Source organism: Podarcis muralis, chromosome Z (genome assembly GCF_964188315.1).
Source record: "Podarcis muralis chromosome Z, rPodMur119.hap1.1, whole genome shotgun sequence".
NCBI lineage: Eukaryota > Metazoa > Chordata > Lepidosauria > Squamata > Lacertidae > Podarcis > Podarcis muralis.
In genome coordinates, this window is record NC_135673.1 from 15,684,201 (window position 1) to 15,696,219 (window position 12,019).

A 12,019-nucleotide genomic window follows, 5' to 3' on the forward strand; every position below is an offset into this window, starting at 1 on the left:
CAAGCTTGCTCCATCTTCCATGGGACAGCCTTTCAGATTTTTGAAGGTGGCTCTCGTATCACCTCTCAGTCTTCTGCTCTACAGTGTTTAGTCTACAATGTTTAGTCAGAATCTCCTTTATTGTCATTTGTTGTTGCTATTATTCATTCATTTATTTTTTGTCATCTTCACAGGTTTTCAATCTTCCAGTGATCCATTTGGAAACCAGCAGTACTTGGCTCTGCTACCCTCACCCAACAAAGCCATACCAAACACATGCACACACAATTTTTTTGCAGTTTGGAAAATGATGGAGAAACAAACCGATGAATGGACAATGAACGGAGAGACATCTGAGCAAGCTGCGAGCAAACCAGGATGAATGCTTGCTATCATATAACCCTGTCCCACAGATGAATCAGAACAAATGCTCAAGAAAGAACAGTAGTGGTCTAACCACCATGCATGCTTTTAGCAAAAAAATGATGTAAAATAAATAAATAAGATACGCCTGGAAGGTCAACCAGGGTCTGCTCTCACCTTCCCATCAGATGCAGTGTTGATCCGGTAGTGGTAAACCCTTCCCTCGTATCTCAGCGATATGGACCGCTGGCCTGGACTGCTCTCACTCTCCCGCACCAGGAAGCTACCGTTGATCCCACTGCTCAGCAGGTACTCTGCCGCATTCCGCGACACTGGCCCATGGTACCATGAGTGCTTCTCTAAGCTGTTCACGGGGGTGATGTAGTTGCTGGGGACCCAGCCTTGCCCGTTCTTTGTCTGGGCCTCACACCACTCCCCATTGTGGTTATAGCCCAAGACGCGGAGCTTTTCACCTTTCCATTAAAACAATTAAAACAAAAAGAACGAATATTGGTCATTGACTATAATCAAAAGATGGATCAATGGATTAAATAAAAACAGCACATACAGTGTTTATTTTTACATGGACAGGCAAGCATCTGAGGCAGCATGTGGTAATAAAACCCAACAGGCAAATGCAAATTTAAAAGCATCAGAGGGGGAAATAATCTGAAGCTGCTTAATTTTTGAACTGGAAACAATTTTTATGAAGCCAGAAGTCACAATTGCAGAAAGCTTTATCACATGGTTGCTAAGAGTGGTCATCAGGTAGATCAGGGGTAGGGAACCTCTGGTCCACATCTTGCAGGACGCCTTTGAATTTGGTCTACAAGGGCATTTGGTGCAAAACATGCCCACTTGTCAATCACCCTACATCATATGATACCAGCTGTAGAGATCTGTTATCTCCAATCTAAGTACTAAGATCCAAGAGGCTGCTTGCTCTTTGATGGTAAAAAGCAGGAGCAAAGACTTAGCACTGTGATCCCAGAGTGCTAAGACTGGAGATAAGCCTCTGCCTGTTGACTCTTAAAGAGCAAGCAAAAGGTCATCTCTGATTTTAGCACTGTGTGACTACAGCACTGAGATCAGAGGCAAGCCTCTGTCTGCTCCTACAACTTGAACTTTGAACCACCTGGAGTCATCTTAAACCAGGCAATTACCAGATAGGTGTCCTCATCCACCTGCCAAAAATGGCCTGTGGAGGGTGGGCCAGTCCTCAGGCTGAAAAATCTTTCTTAACCCTGGTGTGGAACCAGCATGGACATGGTCAACTTCACTGTTCCAGGTGTGCCCGCTGGAAGAATCCCAGTGAAAAAAAAGGCACCCACCATTCCCAGAGAGGGTTCCCACATTGCTATCCATGTGAAACAGATCTGATATGGGGAATGGGACCTGGAAATTGGTTTTAAAACTTCTGCATGAAGAGAAGTGATGGGGGGGGGGCAGGGAGAACCACTGTGGTGCCATTCCCAAGGCAGCTCCAAACCCCACACATCTTCATCTCAGAGCAAGGAGACCAAAGTTGATGTCAAGGCCCATATTGAGAGAAGATGCTCCTTCAAAGACACCAGAGACATACTTTCTCAAGTTTAGCACTAGCACCAAGAACCTGGACTTCAGCTCAGCATCAAATTGGAAGTTCATATACATGGAATGAACAAAGGAGGGAGCCCGTCAGCAGGCTGCTGCAGAGATAGAAGACTGGAATACCAACCTCATTGACCTCCTTCAATTCTGTCTGGTTACATATTATAAAAGCTACTGTTTGGGAATTTGGTGCCTGAGTTTGCTTGTTCCCTATGCCCCCCCCCCTCAATAGTTTGTCCTTTCAGGCCATGCACTGTTTTTGGACAAGCACTGTTCTGAATGAAAATATTGACACTCTGGACGCCCATTGGTCTCATACACACTTTGTAGTCTGAGCCTGACATACATCTCTTACCTTTAGTTATACTGAGAGTGTTGTCTCCACTTGCTACAAAATCATACAGGGCAACGAAAAGGTTGGGGTCATTTTCTCCGGGACCCGAAAGCAGATTCTCCTTGGAGTTCCAGCGGACGGCTTCACTTAGGCCCTGGGGCTCAAATTCAGAGGCTACTGGCCTCTGAAGCGCTTCTGGAAAAGTAAATGAAAAGGGGAGGGGAAGAAAAAGGTTAATTTTTAGATAAGAATCTGCCCCCCCCCCATTTTCTCTTAATCAGAGTTTTGTTGTGAATGTGCTTAGTGCAGTGGTTCTCAAAGGGTGTGGAATGCCTGGTGTATCAGAAGCAGAGGCATAGCGTGGAGGTTGCTGGGGGTGCCGATGCACCGGGCGTAGTTTCGGGAGGGGGCATTCCTGATGCCCTGCCTATGGTTAGCTCTTGTGTCCTTCTCAAGAACCCTCCAGCAGAAGGGCTCCTGAGGAGGAGACAACAGCTCGGGCATCCTGCAAGCCCAGTGCTGCTCGCAAAAGCAGTGTGGGGATGATGTTTGCCTGTTGCCTCCTCCTCAGTCGCCCTCCTGTTGGAGCCTGGAGGGTGCCTGAGAAGACTGCAAGAGTTCTTGCATCCTGCAAGCCCAGCGTCATTTTTGCAATTCTTGCAAAGCGATGCTGGGCTTACAGGGCACTGTGAGGAGCAGCCAGGCAGGCTGTGCAGTGCAGTCCCGAAGCATTGGAGAGGCAGCACTGCCCCTCTCTGATGCTGGGACCCAAGGCTGCAAGGGTGCCCTTACAGGTTCCACAGTGACATAAAAGCAGCACAGGGCCAGGGCACAGAGCTGCTGCGTCCCTCCAGCTAAGAAGGATGCAGATGCCCCGTCCCCCGGCACTCCCCACCCTACTGCCCAGAGTATACCCACCCCGGGTGCTGGTGGGGTATGCTCCGCCACTGGTCAGGAGAGGATGGCAAGTGTGGTGGGAATATTCAAGGACAATCAAATAAACATTTTAACATTTCAGTGTAGAATAGTATAGTATAATGTCAAAATAATATTTTTTATTAGTAGATTATGGATATCTTTTCAAAATGAGAGCAAGAGCATCAAATGATACGGAGGACAATCCTAGTTGTGATCCAGAATCGCCATATTGTGAGAATGATTCATGTTCTTACGTAGCTGCATTGATTTATACTTTCTGGATGTCCCATGATCATATTATAAAGTACTTGTGTTCTATGTTATAAATCAAACACTGCCAGGAGTTGTTTCTTTTTGTTTTCCAGTGTATTTATCAATATAAAATTTAGTGTGGCATGAGCAAACTTTTATTCTGAAAGTGTGGCCCAGAGAAAAAGTTTGAGAACCACTGTTAAAGGACGTTTATTTTGTATTTTGGCTGATTTATATTATTAATGTGTGTGTGTGCAAGCAATATTGTTTTATTATTTTATTATTTTTTTGATATTGCAAGCATTATTCTTTTTTTATTTTTTGCATTTCTATCTCACTTTTTCCTCCAATGAGCTCAAAGTGGAGTACATGGCTCTCTCTATCCTCATTCAATCCCAACAACAACCCAGTGAGGTAGGTTAGGCCAAGAGACAAGTGACTTGAATGAACATCTGAATATGCATTACAATAAAAACCATGAACAGAATTTAAAATTATGGGTTGTATCCAATGCTTGCCCTACTCAGAGTAGGCCTATTAATTTCAATGTGTCTGCTCTGAAGGTAAAGGTAAAATGACCCCTGACCGTTAGGTCCAGTCGCGGATGACTTTGGGGTTGCGCGCTTCTTTTGCTCTATAGCCAGGGGAGCTGGCGTTTGTCCGCAGACAGCTTCCGGGTCATGTGGCCAGCATGACTAAGCTGCTTCTGGAGAACCAGAGCAGTGCACAGAAATGCTGTTTACCTTCCCGCCGGAGTGGTACCTATTTATCTACTTGCACTTTGACGTCCTTTTGAACTGTTAGGTGGGCAGGACCGAACAACAGGAGCTCACCCCGTTGTGGGGATTCGAACCGCCGATCTTCTGATCGGCAATCCCTAGGCTCTGTGGTTTAGACCACAGTGCCACCCGCCACCTGCTCTGAAAGGCATATCCTATATCTATCTGCACACAAACACACCAGCTTTGGTTGCAGACTCTCCTCAAAAGCTGCCTTATTCATCAAGGCAAAATACTTAGAAAAGAAGAAAAGTCTGATGGGCTGTAAAACAATTAAGTTTTCAAACATGCTACGGGGATTCAGCCTCCCCCCCCCTCATCTGTCCCTTTTTTGTGCACACAGATTACCCATTTTATCATCCCCGCAGCGCTTTAATTACGACAATTATGAGAGAAACAGGAGAGCCACTTGGAGAAAATTAAGCTGATTAATCATTTTACCCCGAAGAATGCTTTGATCTTGTCAAGCCCATTAAAAAGCTCCCTTTATCAAGCAAAGAGGCGCCATACATATTGGATGTGCTGTGTGTATGTGTGTGTGTGACATCATCAGCTGGGTAAACACCTGAAATAAACAGACAGCAAACAGCTGGAGATGGTGGAAAGATGACATCAGTGAAGAGGAGTGCAGAGAGAAAAGGCTGCCCCCTCACCCCCTGCTGCTGCTCCATCCTCCCTGTGCAAAGGCTTTACTGTAAACTGTACACAGTGGGATGTCATGTAACCTCGGTCAGTGAGAAAAAATGCCTCCCAATGGGGACTGATTCAACAGGAAGGCCAGAAATCCAGCACTGTCTTCCCCTCCAATTACACCACGACCAAGGACAAGTGGTGAAGGGCTCATGCCAGGTCTTGAATCAAGATCCTGGAGTGAGGCCACACTGTGAACAGCATGAGAACTCCCCTCGCTCCCCCCTCCCCTCATGTTAATGTTAAAAATTTGACCCCTCCCTTCTCTCTGTGCCAAATTACTTGCTCTCTTTTGAGATGAGGAGACGCAACAGGCCAGACTTCAGGAGAACAGTGAACGCACAACTTGGAAATCAAGGAACACTATTTACTTTTGAGTGATCTTCATAAAGAGATAGAAACAGCCTCCCTGCTGGATCAGGCCAACTGGGGCCCATCTGGTCCAGCAGACTGTTCTGACAGTTGTCAACTAGATGCTTAGGGGAAGCTTGCAAGCAGGACCTTACAAACAACAGCAACCCCCTACCTAGTTGCGGGTCCCAGTAGCTGACATTCAGAGGCATACTGCCTCCAACAATGGAGGGAGACTGTAAGAAGATCCCTCCTGGATCAGGTCAAAGGCCCATCTAGTCCAGCATCCTATTCTAACAGTGGCCAACTAGATGCCTTGAACAGAAACCTGAAAGCAGGACATGATGCAAAGTATCACCCATATCTTCATAGGCCTGAGTGACCACACAATCACGGCTGACAGATGGAAAATTGCACAACTTCCAAGGATATCTGAATCCTTAACAACAGGACATATTGGCAGCCAAATTTAGGGAGGGGTGTAAATTCAGTGACAGAGCACTTGCTTTAATAATAATAATAATAATAATAATAATAATAATAATAATAATAATTTATTTATTTATTTATATCCCGCCCTCCCCAGCCTAAGCTGGGCTCAGGGCGGCTAACAACAATCAAAATAGTCCGACATTCTAAAAACATTCATTATAAAATTAATTAAATCAAATTAAAATCAAATTAATGGCAACCATCAAGCAAAATTCTGTGCAGATTGCCGATTGCCAGAGGAGGGGGTCAGGCTGCGCCCTGACCAAAGGCCTGGTGGAACAGCTCTGTCTTGCATGCAGAAGGTCTCTCTCTCTCTCTCTCTCTCTCTCTCTCTCTCTCTCTCACACACACACACACACACACACACATTTTGTGATGCTTTTCTTGAACATAGAATCTGAAAAACTTCACATGTATTGAAAGTTTGCACTCCACGTAGTATGAACTTCAGTGGCAGAAGTAAAAAGACAACATCTATCTCCTGCTTTGTTATTTGAGAACAAAGCCTGCTTTTGAAGAGACCACCTGCTTCAGCAGACATCCCCAATATCTGACTTGAACCTTCTGCTTTGATTGCTATTTAAACTGTCACATTGTCCTGATGGGCTTGTTTATTATGTTAAGGATGTTTTAATGTAGGGTTTGTTTGTTTTTGGTTTTTGGTTTGTTTTTTTTGCTATGTACTTTAATTACAGGTAGCTGTACTTTTTACAATAATTTGATTCTTGTTATTTTGATGTTATGTCAATTTCTGAAACACCTGGGTATTTCTTATTGAAAAGAAAGGCAGATGATGATGATGATGATGATGATGATGATGATGATGATTAAATTTCAATCTACCAACTCCAGCATCCTTCCAGCAAGCATAATCTATCCAGGTTTGGTTTTTTTCAACTAAATACAAGAAACCAAAACACAGAAATTCTCCAAAATTCACATAGTTCTCCAGCCAAGCGATATGTATAAATAATTACATAGAAAAGGAAGTGTGCACAAAAATGAATATGTTAATGAAAATCACACACACACAAATGCATTGCACCACGGCAGATTGCTTTGCAAATCAGTACATTTTAGGCAAAACTGCATATTAAAAATGTGCATATTAGGATAAATTCACACTAAAATGCAGATAAATTTTCATGAAGACAGAAGAATTCAAAAACTGATGTGGAAATGTGAACTGAACTTTTTGGGGAAATGAAAATTTGACGTATTTGTCCATCCATATGTGTTCATTTTTTATGTTGACATCCTACTTTTTTGTCCAAGAAGCTTAAGGTGGTGTACGTAGCTTCCCACAACAACCCTGAGAGGTTGGTTAGGCTGAGTGAATGAGTAGCCAAAGGTCACACCCAGTGAGTTTCATGACCCAGAGGAGATTTGAATCCTTGTCTCTCCTGGGTCCCTGTCTGACACTTTAATTGTTTCTACCTGGTTTTGAACTAAGCATCTTTTGCGTGTTAGGCAAACATAATAAGCAATATGCTACAGAAACTGTCACTAGTTAAGGTGGCACCCGTATTTAAATCAATGCAACATTTCCAGATTTGAGCAATGCCTCTCTCACATGAGGCATAGGGGAGCTGCTGAGAAGGAGGCTCTTGAGCTCAAAGCTCACTAGTCACTGAGTCTGATCAGCCTCAGTCTGCTACTGTTGCTCCAAAGTTCCTTTTCACTTGTGCTCTACAACACACCACTTCCCACCCTACTTCCCACCACAGCCTCCACACTAGGAAAAGCACACATACACATCTTAAAACACCTCTTTTCACCTTTACTTCCTCCTTGCAGAAGCATCTGTTCCAAACAGGGAGCCAAATTATTTAGAGAGGCACATTCGAATCTGTGTGTGTGCCTGTCTCTCCTTCTCTTTTCCACTAAATCAGATTCAAATGTGCCTCTCTAAAGTGCCATAAGGAAGTTGTGCTCACCTGGTGGTGAATGCCACCAACATGGATGGCTTTAAAAAAGGACTGGAAAAATTCAGTGGTGGTGCCAATGACAGAGAAGTTTTTTCTTTAGGTGAGGCTGCCATAAAGAAGGTGTACTTTGAGGGTCTTTTTTTTTTTTTTTTACAATAAAGCAGGGTGTAAATTTTATGAAATAAACAAACAGATTAAAGAAATACATTACATTACAGGGAAGGCTTTGCAAAAATGTGTACCATTAGTAAAAAAAAAATCATACAAAGTTGTTGGGAGAAATTAACACAAAAATGCTGATGAATATTCATGAGAATTCAGCTGCTCCCCTCTAATGCAAATAGGTGCAGAAAGGTGGAGAACTTGGGGGGGGAGGGAGGGAGAGAGATGAGAAACAGACAGAACCAGAACATTAAAAATATCCTTCAATCCCTATCTGCAGTTGACATATCCACCCACCCACACAAAAGCTCTTGAAGTCAGGAGCTTCCACCCCAGACTAAACTTTGCATTTCTCCTCTCAAACAAACACTAGAAACCTGCAGGGGAAGTCAGCTTCCAAGCTGTACCAACTGCAAGGCAGGTCCAACGGAAAGACAACATCCAACATCTATCAACAACAAGTGCCACGTCCCGTGGACTTGCAGACATCACAATCACCTCCCCATAAAAGCATCCTTTAAAGTGAAGCGACAGACTTCCTTCTGCACTGCAGCTACTTCCTCGGCTGCCAATTACAGGCTCACTTCCTCAAACAATGGCACGCCATGACAGCTTCCCTCAAGGTTAGGGATGTCAGAACATTCCGACAAAAACAGACACAGGAGGGGAAATTGCCGGTGTTCACTTTATGTCTGCAACAGAAAGCAACCCAGTGAATACAACTGATAATTGCTGCTACTTTTGCTGCCTTCAGCACACAAATGATAGGTAATTGATTATGGTCCCCCACCCCTAAATGCATTTATTTTCCTTTGCACTGGAATGAATGGGGAGGAATGACCTAATGACAACCTAAGTTACATAATTTACATGATTAATTACGTGTGCTACACAATTTCCTCACAGCAGGCAGTGAGACAAATAACATGGTTTTTGACAGAAAGTGAATTGCAGCAGAACAGATCCAAGGCTGCAGGCAACAAATATGGGGCAGAACGGGAAAATATGCTGAATTACACCCCTAATCGTCTTCTTCTTCTTCTTTGTCTTCCATAAACACAGTTTTAACAATGAGTCCGTAAGTGACTGTGGAGGCTAATTATGGATCCACACAGCCTTCCACAGTGGGGACATTGGTTTCCGGGCTGGAGTTGATCATGGTGTGGATTTGCCAAGCGTGCCTTCCTCTTAGCACGTTTCTCCCTTGCATCCTGAGTTCGAGTGTCTTCAAAGCCCATGACACCTTTGGTAAAGGCTGTTCTCAACTGGAGCACTCGCATGCCAGTGTTTCCCAGTTGCAACTACATTTTTTTAGATTTGCCTTGAGACAGTCTTTAAACCTCTTTTGTTGACCACCAGCATTACGCTTCCCATTTTTAAGTTTCGAATAGAGTACAGTAGTACCTTGGGTTAAGTACTTAATTCGTTCCGGAGGTCTGTTCTTAACCTGAAGCGCCACTTTAGCTAATGGGGCCTCCTGCTGCTGCTGGGCCGCCGGAGCACGATTTCTGTTCTCATCCTGTAGCAAAGTTCTTAACCCGAGGTACTATTCTGGGTTAGCGGAGTCTGTAACCTGAAGTGTATGTAACCCGAGGTACCACTGTAGTTGCTTTGGAAGATGATCATCAGGCATCCGCACAACATGACCAGTCCAACGAAGTTGATGTTGAAGAATCATTGCTTCAACACTGGTGATCTTTTCTTCTTCCAGTACACTGATATTAGCTTGCCTGTCTTCCCAAGTGATATGTAAAAATTTTCGGAGACACTGTTGATGGAATCTTTTGAGGAGCTGGGGATGGCGTTTATAAGTGGTCCATATTTCACAAGCATATAGTAAGGTTGGTAGTACAATAGCTTTGTAAACAAGCATTTTGGTTTCTCTGCGAATGTCCCAGTCCTCAAATACTCTGCACTTCAATAGAAAGCTGCACTCACAGAGCTCACGTGCATCGTAGGTCACATGCAGGCAGCCTGTTAATTCAGCTTCCCTCCTGATGTTGCTTGCACCAAACTTTGCAAGGAACAATGGCTGTTTTGCTGAGCATTCATTCCAGGAAGGTTAGAAGATGTGATACCAAACCATTTCTCTATCACTCTCCTGATCAAAGTGTCTGATTTTTTTTTGGGGGGGGGGGTTGTGTTTGCTGTGCAAATGGCCCAACTGTGCCCAGCCTGAATTTGACAGGGTATGATTGAATCCCACCCTCAAAATAGCAGCAGTTTTGGAACTGGCTGTAGTAACTTGTTGAGTGGGGTCCTGAAATTGCTAACTTCCAATTTGGTTCAAGTTTCATAGCAGAAAATCAATTTCACTTATCAAGGAAAAGAGGTACCGAGTCCTATGCTGGTCATTTGAGATCTTAGCCCTATATTTATTAGATCATTCTGAAGAACATTTAAGTGTCCATGTTTTCAGACACAACGTAAGCAGCATGCAAAAACAAAAAACCACCAAAGGATCTCGCCAAACTGGGTGAACAAAAAGGTTGCAGCATTTGGGACTTTTTAGCTTAGAGAAATGGTGGGTAAGAGGTGATATGATAGAAATTTATAAAATTTTGCATGGCATGGCGGATTGGATGGAGAAACCTTCTCTATCTCTAATAACACTAGAACTCGTGGACTTCCAATGAAGCTGAATATTGGATGATTCAAAACAGGAAAAAGGAAGAACTTCTTCACAGTTGACAATCACTCCTACAGGAGGCAATGATGGCCACCAACCTAGATAGCTTTAAAACAGGATTAGACAAATTCATGGAGAGGACTATCAATGGCTACTAGCCATGGTGGCTATGTTCTGCCTCCATAGTCGGAAGCAGCAATGTTTCTGAATACTGGTTTCTTGAAACTGCAGCAGGAGAGAGTGCTCTTTCATTCCAGTCCTGTTTACAGGTTTCCCATATAAACATTTGGCTTGCCCTGGTAAGAACATGATGTTGGACAACATGTGCCTATGTCCTGATCCAGCAGGCTCTTCTAATGCAACCTCTGGGTCACCTCACCCAGTGACTTTCTTTGAAGAAACACTTTAGAACACCACACGGTCCCTCCAGGCATCAATTTCATTGTGCATTCATGATTATTTGCATGTAAGAAGGCATCAGGTGGTTACACACAATTCCAGTTTCAGTATGGTTTGCTCCTGCAAATGTTTTGAGGTTTGTTTCCAATTGATGCATGTCCTGTAACTTCCTGCTGCAATCCTGTAACTTTTCATACCCCAGATGTTCTGGTCCCCCACCCAACCACTTTTGTAGCACTACACAACAGTGTCTGCTCCATATGGCAATAATTCAGTAACACAGTGGAAGCATCACAAACCTAATAAAGCGGAAGGATGTGTGGACAGTCCAGGATAAATACAACACTAAGCAGTATTACTGCACAGCAAGAAATTTTTTTAAGGTAAATGGAGTGTAGAGTGACTGGATTCTGTACCCTATTCAGCACTCCTGAAGAACTGCAGCAGTTCTGAAGGAGCATCACTATAACTAGAAGCTCAAGTGTCCTCTGTAGCTAGAAATGCCTTTTACCAGCTCAGTCTGGTTTGCCAGATACAGCCATTCCTGAACACGGATAGCCTGACCACTGTAGTCCATGCACTGGTAACCTCAAGTCTGGATTACTGCAATGCACTCTATGTAGAATTGCTCTTGGGTCTGATTCAGAAGCTCCAGATGGTGCAGAATGTGGTGGGCAGACTGCTGATGGGGGCATCTGGCTGACAGCACATGGCACCATTGTTAAAACAGATGCACTGGCTGCCCATCTTCTACCAAGCCAGGTTCAAGCTATTAATTTACAAAATATTGAACAACGTAGATCCAGGGTGGTTCAAGGACTGCCTGAACCCGTGTATCCCAGCTCAATCACTGAGACCACCTGCAGGAGGGTTGTTAGTTATTCCCTCAATTGGTGAGACTCATTTGACAAGAACAAGGAGCCAAGCCGTTAGTTTTATTGGCCTAGTCCTGCGGGATACTCTGCCAGTAGGGATTCAGCAGGCACCTTGTTTTAGCGTTTAAATATCTGCTGAAAACATTTCTACAGTGGTGCCTCGCAAGACGAAATTAATTCGTTCCGCAAGTCTCTTCGTCTTGCGGTTTTTTCGTCTTGCGATGCATGGTTTCCCATAGGAATGCATTGAAAATCAATTAATGCGTTCCTAGGGAAAC

The 12,019-nt window shown here is 43.9% G+C and overlaps 1 protein-coding gene across 3 annotated transcripts in view; it reads right to left on the reverse strand.

The window, feature by feature from the left end:
* The window catches only part of ABL1 (ABL proto-oncogene 1, non-receptor tyrosine kinase), a 120,638-nt gene that overhangs the window by 40,657 nt on the left and 67,962 nt on the right, over positions 1–12,019 (reverse strand). For all 3 annotated transcript variants that reach the window (XM_028715823.2, XM_028715825.2, XM_028715824.2), the window contains exons 2-3: positions 2,288–2,461; positions 520–815 (exon numbers count right to left, since the gene is read on the reverse strand). In XM_028715823.2, coding sequence (XP_028571656.1) covers positions 520–815; positions 2,288–2,461 — 470 coding nt within the window. The remainder of the gene's footprint in view (positions 1–519; positions 816–2,287; positions 2,462–12,019) is intronic.